We start from the raw sequence: 16,803 nt of genomic DNA, 5'->3' as shown, positions 1-16,803 counted from the left end.
CTACAAGAGAAAGAAGAGTAATTCTGATTAAACCTGGCTGGGGAATGCTTGGAGTTGTAGGACTCTGCTTAAACATGCATAGGATTGATCAGGGCACCTGTCTCTCCTTCCTGCACAGATGATGTATGGCAGGGGTGTTCAGAAGGCAGGCCTGGAACTATGGGTAGATCCCTGAGTGCTTTGCAATATATTTGCAACTTCTGACTCCCAATTGTTTCAAAATAGCCACAACAAAATTATTGCCCTGCTCTCCCCCACCTCCTAATTATATTGCTGAAATGAAGAACGCTTGGGGTAACCAGGAGTAAATTTTTGTTTGGAAGAACTGTGAGCTACGTAGTTTTGGTAGTGAAAAAAAATTCCCAGGCTCAGCATTCTTTACTTCTAACTGCATGTCTTCTATACCTGGGTCTGGCTGGTAGATCTTGGGGTTCCTGTGAAAAGTAGATCCCACAAGCCTGAAGCTTGTCCACCTGTGCTGTATGGGACCCATTCACAGACACCACATAAGAGAAGTCAAGGAGAACAAGTACTCAGATTACTACAGCCTCACAGTAAGGAAGGAAGAACTGATCAAACTCCTCTCAAAATGGGCAAACTCAGAGATACACCTGTGCGGTGAATGACTGGAAATCTTGCTTAGCAAACCTAGTATCAGGTGGGAAAATATGATTCACTAGACTTGGAAGCAAGGGAGACAGTAATGGTTACAGAAAAGGGTAGGAATCTTGGGGAAATGTGTTGGTTTATTTTCACTTCAGTACCAACACATGTTAATGATTCCTTCAGCACAGCCCCCAATACTAGATCCCAAAGAGTAGAGAGATATCATCTGATATCAGTTCAATGATCAATTTACTTATAGAACTACTATTCATTTACTTTTAATATATTTTTATTTTAAGATATTTAAATTATAAATTTCCCCAGCATGCATTCAAAACAGCTTGCAACAGCAGAGGAAAGGCTTATGATAATAGAAATATAAACCAGAATAATGGCATAATACAAAGGAACCGATTACGCTTGAACTCATCAAGATGCAAGATGAGAACAGAAATTGCAGAAGAGAAGAAAGAAAAGTGGAATGGACCAGCAAAGAACACAGCAGACCAGAAGGACAATAAATGCAGTGCAAATCTGACTACAATTAGTTCCATAATAGATATATTCCCATCCCTCAAGGTGACTGAATTAACCATCATGCTTTTTCCCCCTCCCCCTCTCAAACCCTTTCCTTATGTCTCATGTCTTTTTAGATTGTAAACCTGACGGCAGGGACTGTCCAATTATTGATCCCTATAAGCCGGCTTTGGGAAGCCTTCTGACTGAAGAGGGGGATTAAAACACTTTGAATTCATAAATAATACAAACAAATATATCTGCCTGGTGAGCAATTCTTAGTACCAGGTATGGACCAGGAAGTGGGCAGGGGAGAAGAGGAGCAGGAACTATAAGCTCCTGCAGCCTTCCGTTCTGGTGCCCTCCAGATGTGTTGGACTACGACTCCCAACATCCCTCAGCCAGCCATGCTGGCTGAGCTATTACATGCCAAAGAGCATGGCGTGAAGCATCGTGAGAAAGAATATGGTCGTGGGGAGGAACTGGCGAAATCCCAAGGTCAGCATCAATGGATGGCCCCACAGCACCTCCAATGCTGAACAGGGGCGGTCTTGTGAACTGATTCAGAATAAGAATCGCCCTTCCTTCCTTCCTTCCTTCCTTCCTTCCTCCCATCCTTCTCCCCCACGCACGCACCCTACTATATGAGAAAGACGGGATCGAGCCGGTTACCTGGTGGTTGATCCCCCAACCCAAGACGCCCAGCAGAGGGTTGGCCGACCGCAGCACCTTCACGCGCTGCGGCACGAAGTGCTTCTTCTTGGTCTTGGTGCGGGTCCCCGGCCCCACCGAGGCTGCCATCCCGGCTGCGCCTGGCCGCGTCTCTCCCTCTCTCAGCCTTGCCGCCGGCAACGGAAGCAACGATCAGCTGATTCCGCCAACACGTGACGGGGAAGGAGGCAGTGTCATAGAGATAAGGAGAGAGGGAGGGAGACACGCACTCCCCTGAACTTCCGGTTAACAGTTGAAACCCTTTTTTGGAGGGCTCGCCATGTTAGTCTATTGCATCATAAAGGGACTGTGTAAAACCCGGCATAGAACCACCCGGAATGGCCCCTTTATTTATTTATTTACTTACTTACTTACTTATTTATAACACCATGCCAAACACTATGGCATGTGTTAGAGACACCCTAGAACAATATTTTAGGGCAGAAACCCTTGAAAAATTATATTATTATTAACCCCTTAATGGCCAGAATACATCCATAACAGAACAGAGTGGCCCAGAACGGCCTCTTCTAAATGAGCCAAATCAACCAAATTCACCAGTCACACATGACTACATGGGGCTGATGCAATATGCCACAAGACTTCCACAGAAACAACGTCCAGGTTCCTCTTCTGGGCAATAGTCCATATTCTTGAAAAGTGGCCCAGAACAGCCACTTCCAAATGAGCCAGATCAACCAAATTCACCAGTCACACACAACTGTATGGGAAGGATGCAACGAGCCATGAAACCTCCACAGAAACCACGTTCCGAAATCCAATCTGGGCAATAGTCAACATTCTCGAAACAGCTTTAGCTCTGGTCTTAAATCAGCAGGCTTTAAAAAAAATAATTGATTATGAAATACACTGGTTTAGCAATAGAAAAATTTAATTTGATGACGTCAAATGTTACTTGTTAGGGTTCAACGTTAAAGACACACGTCAGTAATTTTTGAGGTGGGTTTGAATCTGTCATATTATTGTAATATACATTAAAGATGGCTTTTAATTCTAATATTGAGTGACAGTGTTTATGGCTTATTCCCATGTGTGACTGGTGAATTTGGTTGATTTGTCTCACCTGGAAGTTTCCATTCTGGGTCATTTTACAAAATACAGACTGTTGCCTGAAACAGGTACTGGAACATGGTTTTATGGCAGTTTTGTAGCATATTATATCACTTGCATGCAGTTATGTCTGATAAATCTGATGGATTTGGCTCACTTGGAAGTTGCCATTTTGGGCCATTTTCTGGAATATGAACTATTTCCCAGAACGGGTATCTGAACATAGTTTCTGTGGACTTTTTGTGGCTTATTGCATGCCTCCCATACAGTCATGTGTGACTGGTGAATTTGGTTAATTTGGCTCACGTGGAAGTGGCCATTCTGGGCCATTTTTCGAGAATGCAGACTATTGCCCAGAACCAGTATCTGAACATAGTTTCTGTGGAGGTTTTGTGGCTTATTCCATCAGTCCCACATAGTTATGCGTGACTAGTGAATTTGGTTGATTTGGCTCATTTGGAAGTGGCTGTTCTGGGCCATTCCGTTCTGTTCCGGGCCATTCCGTTCTGTTCCGGATGTCTTCTGGGCATTTAATAATATAATTTTTCAAGCGTTTCTGTCCTAAAACATTGTTCTCTGGTGTCCCTAACATATGCCATAATGTTTGGCATGTATCTTTTTAAAATAAAGGGCCCATTACGGTCCATTCCAGCTTTTACACTCTTTCCTTTAAAAAGCAAACAAGCAAATGGATAGAAATCAATATTTTACAGTGTGGAGTGAATAAACAGTGAGGCTCCACATTTACCTCAGCTTCACCGCAGCTGTAACATTCACTGGGGGATCTACACTTTTCCCCTCCTGATTTGCCTGTACAGAAGAGGTGATAAATCACACTCCTTTAATGGGGAGTCTCATTGATAATACATTGATCATCTTGAACCTACACCAGAGGCCTAAAGCCTGCCAACTCCCTGACTAATGTTGCACAAATTATGCTTAAGTTCGTTCCCTCTAGGAGGGGTATGCCAATATCCCCCTAGAGACAGACAGAACTCTGAGATTCAGTCCAACGCAGTTTTATTTGGCAAGAGACAAACAGCGCTGTTCGGGTGGATTCTCGCGGCTAGCGCCACAAAGGAGAACCACACCCTGAATGTTTTTGGTACAGCTTATATACATTCGGGTCACATGACTTGTTTCTTTATTGGCTGGATACGCTAAGGTTCATAACTTTTGTCCTACCTACTTATGACATCTCCTTGACATGTTTATCCTCCTACTACATACATCGCATGTACATTATAATGACCTCATTAGCTATGCGGGGTGGGTCACACAATATTCATGAACTTCATTAAGCATGCATAGTGGACATGGCTCTATGGCTGACGTGTCCTTGCAGGCTGGGCAGGAAGTGATCTAGCTGGAACTGGTTCTAACTAGCTGCAGGCGTGGCGGCTTCGCAAGCGGGGGGGGGGGACTCCTCTGGCTGTACGTGATATGAAACAGACCATTGCTGTTGGTGTCAACAAGGCAGTTGATAAGACTGTCCTCCTCTGGGACTCTCCACCGTAGCAGGCTGCCTGAGATGGCTGCCACTACTTTAAGATGGTGTCTCTTTGGTTCTATCACTAATGCCTCTTGGGAGGCCTGCAGAAGTACTGCCAACCACTCAGTTAGTTGTGTCTTTATGATCCATTCCCCAAACAGGGAGAAATCTTACAAGTCCATGCGCTTTAACCAGGAACGATCTCTTGGCTGGCTCACCACATGTCAGATTTCCCTTCTGGAGGGTGGGGAGAATAATACAATAATACAGCATCCCCCAGCCAGCTGACCAAGTGAACAACATCCGCTCTTTGGCCTTGGACTCTTTATGGCAGAAAGCCACTCTATCCTTTGCATGGGGGGGGGGGGGGCAAAACAACAACACCACAGTTCAAATTTAGGTCCTAATCAGAACTGAGATACTGTGTGGTTCTCATCTTTTTTTTCTCCCTCTGCCCCCTATGGGGAGGCTGAGAATCAAACTGCACAAGCACATGATGCAGCTACCAAGGTTAAGGGCTGACAGGTGTACAAAAATGTGAGTGGGCAATTCACCAGGTCCTCCTTGGTAAAGTAAGTAGTGTTTTTCAAAGAGAGGCTCCAGGGTTTTGTTTTTTTTTTTTGCTGCCACAAGTTACAAGGGTGTTGAGCACGTTTCCTTAAATGCTTGTGTGAACACTGCTGTGAAAATACTGGTCTGCCCGTGGCAAACACGAATGCTGCATAAAGCCAGTAGAACCATTCTAAACATGGCCGTGTTGTTTGTTTCCCATGACAAGATCTACTGTATCTAATTACAGCTACGCAGCAGGTAGAAATTCAACAGACATCTCTTCCTTTCTACCTGCAGCTGATGAATGTCTGCTTCTTATGAAGCCATTGAAGGATGGGGGGAGGGGGGAGAGAGAGGTGGCAGGAGTTATATTTAGCTGTTAGACAGTTGTGAAGATTGAGAGCTTTTCAAGCCCAGTGACCCCTTTAGCTGTGCTTTTAACAGCAGTTTGGTGTACAGACATTAGCAGGTGACAGCATTTATCTTGTGTTTTCTGCACATCAGTTTGCTGTTAAGGGCACAACAGCAGATCAGGCTTTATGTAGGTTGTTTTCTTCTGGTCAGTTAACAATCCTAGGAGTTGTTGATATCTTAAGTTTAGCGTGTTGCACAAGCTAACTCCCTTTCACCTTATGATAAGTACAAAACCCAGACAGCAATTGTTGCAGTTTACATGGAAACAGGGTTACAGCTACAGTTTGGCATCCTATCCCTACATACTCTTTTATGGATGTATATATCAGGGAAAGTAGTGGATTTAGAAGGAGGATGGAAAGTTGCAGCAGCATCAGTGCTATCTTTAGGATTATTGGCAGCTGAAGCAAAATATGATACTCCCCTGCATCCCCACCTCCAAATTGTAGCTCTATTTGTTTTTCTGGAGGGAGGAAAATGGTGGCTCTATCTAGAATCTATTTCCTGAAATGTCTACTTTGCATTGCTTAATGGTCAGGCCTTCCTGAATCCTGTACACAAACAGCCCCCTTGCAAAATAACGCTACAAAAACCTGTTGCTTGCAGCTTTGTACCATTTTTAGTAGCCCATCTGCTTACACATACTCATGTTGGTAATGTATGGCATATTTGACTAAACTGCAAACTGGGGCGTCTGCTCAAAAGTACATTTGTTCATAGGTACACCAGCCTCTGCACCACTTGAAATGGCAGGGTACAATTTAATACTACCACTTAGTATTTACTTAGCACATTTCAAGTGTTCAAAATACTTCACTTACATTTTCATGGTGATTCTTAACATTAACAGTGTTAAGGTCAGCCAGTATTATTATCACCATTTTGCAGATGAGGGACTGAGGCTAAAAGACAGTGGCTAGTTTTCTGAGAGCGCAATCCTATGTGTGTTTAGACAGAAAAAAGTCCTACAATTCCCAGCATTCCCCAGCCAGCAATATGCATAGGATTGTACCCTAAGGCTATAGTGAGCTCATGCTCAAGGCGAAATTTTAGCTGGAGACTTTCTGGGTCATACATTTGGCTTCTACACTTCGCTTTGCCAGCTCTTGTTTATTCACAAATAGGTCAACCTGCTGTCTCAAGTGGGAATCTTAGGGGAAACAACCTTCATTGTGATGTATGACAGCCTTACAGCTGTCTCCCTAGCCCAGTGTTATCTACCCTGGCTGGCAGCAGGTTTCCCAGGTCAGCAGTTTTTCACATCTCCTACTATCTGGTCCTTCTAACTGGAGGTGCCAGGGACTGATCTTCTGCATGCCATGCATGTGTTCTGCCACTTAATTATGGTCCCTTCCCAATGTCCAGACATCACCGGGAACACTTTCAGAGGGTACTGGCAACCTTGAAACAAAATGGACAAATGGACCCTTTATCATCAGGGATGAAATGCAGAATGCATCAAATGTCTGAGATATAATTCAGGAAACAACTGACGGTGACCTATTCTGAATTTGAGGTGTCATCAAGATCTTGCACAACTTTGACAAGTGAGAGTTTGTCCTGCAAAGTCCCATCACCAATCCCTATGATTAGTAGGTAATAATAAATAAGATGATGGCCCAAGGTAGCTAGGGGGTTAGGGAGAAGTGTATTTTGTCACACTATCCACTTACATTTAGCATTGGCACCACCTATCAACAAGGCTTTCATAGTTATGGAGCACGGGAGTTTGGCTGTGAAGGGGATATTATATATAAAGCCTAAAGAGAGATCCAACATTGAAATGTAGACTTACTTCTATTGCACACAACATTTGAAACCAATTTTCTTTTTCTTTATGAATTAAATGGTGGACAAAAGTATGTTTTGACTAGTAGGACTGCCAAGAACCAGATAAAATTGTTTTGTGAGACAAATCTGAAATGGGCTAGTAATTGCCTATCTCTACTTTAAATGAGAAGTGTTTTTTGGAAATGTTACAATTTGGTTCCAAATTGCTTTTTGGAATTGTTACAATTCTCTGAAATAGCTTACTTACAAATATGGGATGTTCTGTAAGATATTTAGCAATGTAAATGCCATCAGCCATTTGTAATAGCCCACTGCTAACAGTGCACTTTTTTCAAGCTGTGGCTCCCACGGTGTTGTTAATGCAGATGTTTTTCAAGCACTATTAACTCAGCACCATTTTCCTCATTCTTTGAATATTGGCAATCTTGTTCCAATATTCCAATTGACTGCAGTGAATTGATATTTTGAATCTTTCACAAGAGCACACCTCAGATAATTGTTCTTGTTCCTCTTGCAGTTTTTCCATTTCTGCTATATGCTTATAATTGATACACAACAACAGGCAGAACACACAACATTGTTGTTTTTTTAACATATTTGTTCATTTATTTTTTTTAAATAAACTTTTGACTATTCTGACATGCAACGTTGGGTGTGATTTGAACAGACAGGGATAAAGTGACAGGGTGTCAGCAGCTCCAGCAAGAAAGTCAAACAAGGTTACTGCTGTTTAGGAGTTTGACAGCAAGCAGACCTGAGATCCCCCATAAGAGCTGCATTCCCCACGCAACCTTGTCTGCTCTGTGTAACATCAGAAGTGGTGACATTAGTTGAAGATGTGCAGTGGACTCACTGTTCCCCTTGGGGGGGGGGGGTATACATGGAAACACAGACTAAAGGCCACTGACCCAGCTATCAAGAGAGACAAAAAAGAAAATGTGTTGATAGCAGCCTCGTTTTGTCCCACTTTGCAGAATCATTAGACCCTAGCCCGCCCTCCTGAATGTGCTGTGGTTGCAGTTGACCAGGACATGTTTGTTCTGCAAACTGTAATCCTCCCCCCCATCCCAAACAACCTTGTCTCCCCCTTTATAGAACAAAATGGAGCCTGTGTTTCTTATGCCCAGTTGCTGGCTCCCACAGAAAGTGCCCAACTCCTCTACCCCTTACTGTCCGTATAGTTATGTACTCCCGCTCCCCTTGCTCCCATTGATGAAATGTCACCTGGTCACCCCTGACCATTAGCAAGTGATCAGCTTAACCAAGGACAGGCAGCGCCCCTTAACGCTATTGGACCAGCCGAAGGCGATGACTAGCAGAGCTTTGAAAGCAAGGAGTAAGTAGCTATCTTTTGCAGAAAATGGCTCCAGTCATTGCGGAAGTGCCACAATGACCTTAGCTTATAAATATACCCAGGGGAAACTTAGATGTTCAAATCCAAAGAAGGTATCATGGTGGGCTCCAAAGGGTGAAGCTGGTTGCCTGTTTTTTATGCCCTTTGAGAAACATCCTGGAAGGATAAGAGCTGGGTGTGTTGAAGCTCCAGGCCTTTCTTCAGAGTTGGCTGACACAACAGGTAGCAATTGCGGCCCACCTAGCTACTAACCTGGAGGTACTCAACTTCCATAGGCCACAGGAAGGCCCAGCTGATGGGGGTGTTGCAGGGTGCCAGGCTAGGATCAGTATGATACAAGGGAAATGCCTTATGACCCTTTTCTTAGGCTAAAACCAGTTCCCACGTAAGGGTTCTTCTATGGCAGCCGGTCCCTTAAGGCAACTGAGGCAGTAAAGAGGGGGATACCTGCCTCCTGGGCTAAGGAGTACGGGTCCCAAGGAAATAAGTGAGTATATCATTGTCTAGTTAAGTGAGTAGGACAGAGAAACAGTGAGAGTGAAGCAGCAGCTGGATAAATATACAGGACACGGAGAGAGAGCAGAACACACAAACAGGGCCCATTTGTAGCAGAGGTCATGGAAAGCCAGGCTGCGGCATGCAGAGTTGAGGCTTCCGTCCCAATTAGAAACTAAGAGAAGAGAAAAAGGAGGAAAAAGTAGGCAGGACTGGTCTTGAGAAGTCAGGCTCCTGCCCTGCTGGGTGCTGGGGATGGCGCAGAGCCCTGGCCTTTTAAACATCCACATTTCTGAATCGAGCCCCTTCATCCTCCAGCATTTCTTAAAATGATACATTTTGTACTGCTGGATCAGACCAAAATTCATCTAGATGGCTCTTAGAAGAGAGGCGTGTGCACACACATTGGGCACAATCCAGACAAAGGTAGATGTGTGTGTGCGGCATGCACATTTATGCAGAAGGAAGCCCCACTGAGTTGAATGAGGGTGACTCCATCCCAAGTAAGTGTGTATGGCAGTCTTCCCCAACCGGGCACCCTCCAGCTGTGTTGGACTGCAACTCCCAGCATGCCCAAGTCAGCTGTATTCCAACACAGCTGGAGGGCACGCAGTTGGGAACAACTGGTGTATAGGATTGCATCCTTAAGCATTTTACTGTGGACAACCATGTTATGTTTTACAGCTATGTTTACCTCTGTGCAGCGGCTAGAGCTGGCTCACTAGAGGTATGTGACGATCTGCCTGAAGTTAAACATAGCTCCAAAGGGGCATTTCCCCCACCCCACAAACAAGAGAGGTAATGGGTTATGTGCTTTTAGGCCCCTCCTTCATGAATTTATCTGATCCCTTATAGATAATCTCCTTATACATTGTCAGGATGCTGAATTCTTGCACCCAATACCAAATTGTTTGTTAGGAGGTGAGGTTCTGCAGTTACATAGTTACAAAACACACATATGATGCAAGCTGATCCTATACAGCTGGACAGGTATGTGTTCCCTGAAACATGTCCTGACTTTAAAAAAATATATGAAAGGATACCTGGCAAATATTGTAAGAGATATATTTAGAGGGAGCTGAAAGACAGTCCTAAGAGATCTCTGGGAAGAGTCCCAACAAAAGTGGTTAAATGCGGTGGAGAGTGCGGGGGGTGGGGGGCTGTACCTGATGGTGTGTTGAGGCCCCCTGGGCAAGTTGGTGGCACTGTTGCTATTAGCTGGCTGCGGTCTCCTGGTGAAGAGGGTAGAGCTTGGCTTGTTCATCGGCTTCAACACCACAGGGCAAGTCACTTCTACAGGAGAGGGAAAGTTAGTGTGCTGGAGAGGGAAAGTTAATGTGTGGCCACTCAGATCTTCCCTCCTTGTTTAAAAGTTTTTCCTTCTCTGGATTTAGCCATCCTGAATGTCTGTGGTAACTTTTTTATTAAATGCATAGGGAATCCTCCCTGTAGAGTCCCCACCCCAGCCCCACTCCCTCTCACGGGCTTCTCACCTGTTATCATTGATGTCTGTGGCATTTCCTGCACCACCAGTCCAGGTGAAGAACATGGAAAGATATCAACAGCAGGATTAGGGTTCAGAGAAGAGCTAATCCCAATCCCAAGCGGATAAACGTTGCCCACTACATATGCAGCCCAGCCACGCAAAATTAATGCTTCCTTGCGGAGCAACTCCATGGAAACAGGGAGGAGTTTAGGTACAACCTATTGGCATTCTGCTCACATTATGAGTATCACTGTAAAGCAGGGATGAGGAAACTGTGGCCCTTCAGATGTTTTTGAACTACAACTTCCATCATCCCTCACCACTGGCCATGCTTCCTGGGGCTGATGGGAGTTGGAGTCCCACAATATTTGCAGGACCACAGGTTCTCCACAGCTGCCATACAACATTATTCTGAGGTGATTTCAAACACGCTGACCATCCCTAACCCCAAGCCTAACCCCCTCACTTTGGTTCCCATCTCTCCCACCCTTGGCTTCCATGTGAGGTGGAGACACATCTCTCTCCACAATCTCTAAACTGAGGGATACTCTGGGCCACAGGGACAGAATGATTGGTTCAGTGGGTACCACAACGGTCTCAGGCAGCCATTAGACACAACTGCAGGCAAATCTAAGAACAAGGGCTCCTTCACAGAAGTTTTTGTCCTGCGATTGAGATTGCTCCTTCACGGAAGTTTGTGGGCTCTTTACATGATGCCGTGATCATTCAAAGCGTCTCCTGCACAAAATGCCCTTTGTTCCATTTTTAAATAGATCGCAGATAATGAGCTATCAAATGACCCCGTTGTGTTCCGCTTGAGTTCCCTCCAGGAAAAGAGGAAATGCGGCAAGAAGAGGAGCGAGACCAATGAAAGATAATGGAATGCTCAGATATGGGGAGAAGGAGGGGGAAGGGGTGGGGGAAAGGAAGCATGTGAAAAAGGGAGTCATTGTGATCCTGCATTTAAAACGGAAGCAGAAAGCCCCATGTTAAATGCAGGATTTTAGGCTGATGTAGAGATGCCCCAAGAGGCATCTTCCTGAGGCACCTTCCCTCCTCATTACTGCACATCAGGGGTGCTAGATGGGCTGATGGGAGTCGCAGGCCAAAATATCTGAAGGGCCACAGGTTCCCCCCCCCATGCTGTACATGTATCTCTCCCCCACAAGTCCCCTTACCATTATCCATATTGAGCTTCTGATAGGAGGTCAGAGGGGCACTGGAGGAGCTGCTTCCGCTGCTGGAAGAGGCATTGGTAAAGCTGGGTGGGTGAAAAGGAATGAAAGTACTCTGTGAGGGCTGAATGGAAGCCTACAGACCTCCTTTCCCTTGGGTGTGCTGAGGACCACATAGGCTCGGAGTCCCCAGTTTTCTTTGCTCAAAACAGGGACCTGCAGCAGAAGGGAGACCTTTAGCAGCCACTAGAGCTGGTTACAGGACTTGAAAGCCAAATGCCTCATAACAGGCTTGAGGAGAAAAGGTGTGTGTGCCTCTGGGGTGGGGGGAAGGGGAGCATAACGGACTGTGAGAGGCTGCAAGATCTGGGTGGTGAATAGAACTGGACCCTGTCTGTCACCTCTGGATTCCTGTGGATGGCTTGGAAGGGGGTGGCCACACTCACATCTCATAAAATCATCAGTATGTGCAAGGCCATCGATTTCCAAATTGGCCAGATACACAGCTGATTCTCCATCCTGAAACTTAGACTGAAGGCCAATTACAGCAGCCATGTTTTTATGTCTTGAAATTAACACCATTTCCCCACCCCCCTCCAGTGGATCTGTGCATGCTGCAATAATATTGTGAACAGTTTGTATCTCCAGATCAGAACTGGACACGTCTTAGGAAATCTTCAAAAAGTAGGTTGAAACAGTACATGTTGCTGAGTCACAGTCTTTTCAAGCACCCACAATACCAGGTCATTCTGTTCAAATCCACTGGACAAGGTATTTCCACACATGGTAATACAAAGTAATATGAAGCCCTGATACTTGCCCGCTCATTAAAATTATTTTAAAACTCCAGTGTCTGGATCTAGGGAAAGCCCTGCTGTTTGGCCTAACCTTCGTAGGCAACTACTACCGGTGAGCCAGAGTTTCTGATCTGATTGAGGTGGGGAAGGGAGGGCCCAGCTCAGAATTTTGTATAAGGGATGGTATATCAGATTTTGATTTGTGGGGGAAACCATCTCTTAGAGTCTGCCCCCTTCCCCTACCCTACCGCCTCCTTCTGCAAAAAATTGACCTGGGAACAGGACTGGGCAGGTCTAACAAGTCAACCTTGATTAAGTTACACAGTGGAATTTTGGTTACCAAGAAGCAGTTTGCAGATTACCTTTCTGAATGTAAATGTAGGTGAAGGATACTCACTAGCTGTCAGGCACAGTGCTGCCAGAATTCTGCAGATAGACATTCTGATAGTTCTGGAAGAGGCTGTTGGTGTAGCTGATGCATTCAGAGTTGCGGACACCGTAAGGGTTGGTGGGGGATGAAGCTGGGTAGTGACTCCCTGGACGCACTGGCTTGGCTGCAAAGGGACACACATGCCATGCATAACATAGCACATCCATTCATTTTTATTCATTCTGAACTTATTATTCCTACACTTAAGCCAAAGGTTCTTGGGGCAGCTAACATGCAAGACAAAAAAACAACACACACACACACACACACACAAATGTTAATAAAACAGACATAAAAAAATCACATACACACAGAGAAATAATAGCTGTCAATCAAATCACAGGGGCAAGAGAAAGAGCCTAATCAGACAAATGCCTTCCACATAGGAAGATGTCTACAGTGTTCTTAAAACAGTGTGGTGTACTGCTTAGAGCATTGGACTGGGACTGGGGAGACCTGGATTCAAGTCCCCACTCATCCATGAAGCTCACTGGGTGACATTGGGCCAGTCACTGGCTCTCGGCTTAACCTACCTCACAGGGTTGCTGTGAGGATAAAATGGTGTCAGGAGTGCCTTGGTGGCCTCTCTCAGTAGATTCCAATAGCCAACTCAAGACACAGACGAAAGGGAATTCTTTTCAAAGCTTTAATCCCATTACAACTTAATGACTCTTTCAGATGCTAATCACCAGCAGCTAAAGCAAGGAACAGCAGCGTGGACTAAGCTTCAGGCAGGCAGTTGATCCCCGTTTGAAAGAGAGTCACTTGAAGACCCAGAACTTATGTGCTAGGGAGAGATCCTCCCTCTTTCCCTTGGGTCCATGGGAGGCGGCCATTGCTTGCGCGCCAAATGGGTGCTACGCCCTCCCATCGCTCGTCGCTCTTTGCGTCTGCGTTGAGCATCTAAGAAGCCCCCCTCCTGCACTCCCTCACTACCAGGGTCACTATCTCTGGAATGCCGGCAGGAGGAATCTCTGCCAGCTGCTGTGCCTGTGAGGGATGAGCTGGCTCCTCTCCCACGGATTGCTGTTCCTCCTCAGAATCAGAACTGCTCTGGGGCTCTCTGGGCTCAGTTTCCACCCTGACAAATGGAGAGGAGGAGGATCATGTATGCCACCTTGGGCTCCTCTGAGGAAAAGGCAAGATTCAAATGTAATAAATAAATAAACAAACTGGTCAAACGAGCATGTCTAGGATGAACGTTCATTATTTTATTTATTGGATCTTGTATCCTGGCTTTCCACTCAAAAAATGACGTTCCAGATTACTAACAGCAATTAAAAAAACACTCCATAAAAAGGAATTCCACTCTCAGAGGCTGCAATCCTAAACATACCTACTAGGGAGTAAGCCCCATTCATCACAGCGGGACTCAATTCCAAGGAAACATGCCTGGGATTGCCCCAGTCACCTTCTTGCTCTCTGTAATTCCTATGCCCAGCCTGCTTGCTCACCAATCTGCGCAGAGTGGTTGCGCTTCATGCTGTTCTTGTAGCGCACTGCCTCCTTGATGCGGTCCACCTCCTGCTGGTAGCGACGCTTGTCTTTCATCGCCCCCTCCTTGGCCTCCTTCAGTGCACCCTCCAGGGCCTTAACTCTCTCAGCCGTAGCCCGAAGACGTTTCTCCAGTTTAGGAAGCTCACAACGCAGATCTGCATTGTCACGAACCAGCTGGGCCCCATGCCAATGGGAAAGGGAGAGAAGAGAAATGGAGGATGAGGTGGATGGGACTCTGCCCCCAAGACATGAGACACTTGTTCTCACCCTCGCCCCAATAGTTTCTACCCTGCTCATCCTCCAGCTCTATGGCATTTCCAGAAAAGTACAGAACACTACTCCTGCCCTTCCTGATCCTATTCCCAGCAACCTCACACCTTAGAGACATGCCAACCCTTTCCTAAAGGGGAAGAGCTGTATGTGTTCCTGTCCTCTCACAGTATGGGTTATGTAAGAGTTCGGATTAGGGACATGTCTGACAAACAGGTCCCTAACTTCAGGGAAAGCATTCATACCCCTTGACAACTGGACTCTTAGTCTTGTCCTGCTTCTCAATACCCAGCTAATGAATCTACATCTCCCTGATAATACCATACAGCTGGCTCTAGCATTGCCAGACTGAAGAGGCACCAGAGCTCTTGGATGTTGAAGCAGTTGCTGATAATAAATGTTTAATCAATGTACAGCCTTTCTACATGAGGCTTTTATTGTGCCCTCATGATTGCACTAGTCTGCGGGTCCCTTACACAGTGTCGTCATCCTCCAGGGCCTCTCCTGTGCTTTGCAACCATTATCGTGGGTTTTTTTAGATTGGGGAAAATGCAGTATTTTCCTGATTCTATTTATAGCATGTAATTGCATAATACTGCTATACCATGGCATCATCTAGTGGCTGTATGATGAAACATATAGAAAGGCAGAGAAAGAAAAGCCCCCCCCCCACATGTGTAAATGAGCCAATCTTAATCCTGCAAAGAGTCTGGAAGCAGAAGCCCCAGTAAAGGTGCAAGATAAAAGCCTCATGTAGGAATGCCTGCAGTTTCTGCCATCCACTGCAGGGGAAAGCCCACAGAACCATGTACCTACCAAAATTCTCCCTGTAGTCCATCAGTTAAAGGCACAGGAACCTTATCCTATATCCAGCCTGGATGCTGGTAACAAGCTCCTGCCCAACCCAAGTAGCGCCCATCCCTCATTCCCGCTAAGCTGGTAGGGCCCAATCTTTACCCAAGTGCCACAGATCCAAGCCGTGCACCATGCTTAGGGGGATACTATGAAGAGCAAATTCCAGGAAGGAAAGGCGAGAAGCTCCCTTCTCCGGCCAAGACAATGATCTCTTTAGCTCTCTCATCACACACAGGCTCCAATCTACAGGCAGGTGGCTAAGCAGCATGCGAGGGTGATAGCGCAATGGCACGAGGCGAAGAAGCAGCCTAGGGGCAGCCACCAGCACGACGGAAATGAGCAGGGAAACCACTGGGCAGCACAGCCTCCAAGAGAGGGGGAGAAAATGTTTGAGATGGTAACATTTGTCTCCCACATCCAGAAACTGACACAAGGTGGGGGCGGGCAGGAGGGGGAGGTCACCTGATACACACAGTGGGCCGAGGATATACGCATCATGCCTCTCCAGATAACTATAGGGCCTCGATCCGTGGGATTATCCAGAGTCCAAGGCTAGCTGTGTCCAATCTTTTCCACACCCACCTAGTCCCAAAGTGGCAGAGAGAGAATTGCTGTTGAGAATTTAGCAAGGAGCAGCTGGCCCTTATCTAAGTATTTCTTTCTCTTCGAGCAGCTGCTGGGCAGGCAAAATTTAATGGTCAGGGTTGCCATGGCAGCACAGTAGAAGCCACACACATGACACTGGTGAGAATGGGGTCTTTGTGTCAGCTATGCAGGCCACAACCTGCACTTGCAAAGTATGGCCTAGTACCAGAGGATGCCACAACAGCCAACGTGGATAGGGTTGCCATGGTGGTGGAATGGTGTGGTGGAAATAAGACACCTAATATTCCCCCCGCTCCCAAAAAATCTGTGCTCCCAATTTGGTCACCAAGTGCAAACATTTCCTGCCCAGCCCAGCAGGCAGGTGAATATGTGGGAGAGGCCGTACGGTACCTTGGAGACCCAGCGATCCAACTAGGGTGCAGCAGCAATGGGAAAAGGGGGACATAGACAGCGACTGAGCACACCCACAGAGTCCCCAGCCAAACCCTGCTCTGGAAACCCAGAGAGGGACAATTTTACACCCCAGTAACAAAGTATGTCTATGGCTGGTTCTATGAAGACAGTATCCTTCCTTCCCAGGGCCGACCCTACCATTAGAGTGAGGCAGTTGCTTCAGGTGACAGATTCTGGGAGGCGGCAGCAAGGTGGTGGAAGAAGAGAGCTGTGGGTCACACAGCCTGCCCTG

The 16,803-nt window shown here is 46.1% G+C and overlaps 2 protein-coding genes across 4 annotated transcripts in view; both read right to left on the bottom strand.

Moving 5' to 3' along the window:
* PIP4K2C (phosphatidylinositol-5-phosphate 4-kinase type 2 gamma) overlaps positions 1–1,978 on the bottom strand; it is a 44,546-nt gene extending 42,568 nt beyond the window's left edge. For both annotated transcript variants that reach the window (XM_084836627.1, XM_084836628.1), the window contains exon 1: positions 1,795–1,978. In XM_084836627.1, coding sequence (XP_084692753.1) covers positions 1,795–1,923 — 129 coding nt within the window. In that variant the 5' untranslated portion in view covers positions 1,924–1,978. The remainder of the gene's footprint in view (positions 1–1,794) is intronic.
* A 5,765-nt stretch (positions 1,979–7,743) lies between these two features.
* KIF5A (kinesin family member 5A) overlaps positions 7,744–16,803 on the bottom strand; it is a 74,827-nt gene continuing 65,767 nt past the window's right edge. Inside the window, exons 24-29 of one of the 2 annotated variants that reach the window (XM_084832273.1) lie at positions 14,345–14,561; positions 12,858–13,014; positions 11,667–11,749; positions 10,496–10,523; positions 10,169–10,295; positions 7,744–9,177 (exon numbers count right to left, since the gene is read on the bottom strand). In XM_084832273.1, the coding sequence (XP_084688399.1) occupies positions 10,217–10,295; positions 10,496–10,523; positions 11,667–11,749; positions 12,858–13,014; positions 14,345–14,561 (564 nt within the window). In that variant the 3' untranslated portion in view covers positions 7,744–9,177; positions 10,169–10,216. The remainder of the gene's footprint in view (positions 9,178–10,168; positions 10,296–10,495; positions 10,524–11,666; positions 11,750–12,857; positions 13,015–14,344; positions 14,562–16,803) is intronic. The other variant, XM_084832274.1, reaches the window with a different exon arrangement.

The sequence above is a fragment of the Heloderma suspectum genome, chromosome 2 (assembly GCF_057233095.1).
Source record: "Heloderma suspectum isolate Gila_16-S chromosome 2, 16-S_ref, whole genome shotgun sequence".
Taxonomy (NCBI): Eukaryota; Metazoa; Chordata; class Lepidosauria; order Squamata; family Helodermatidae; genus Heloderma; species Heloderma suspectum.
The sequence above is the reverse complement of the archived record's forward strand: the minus strand, read 5'-3'. Positions and strand labels throughout refer to the sequence as shown.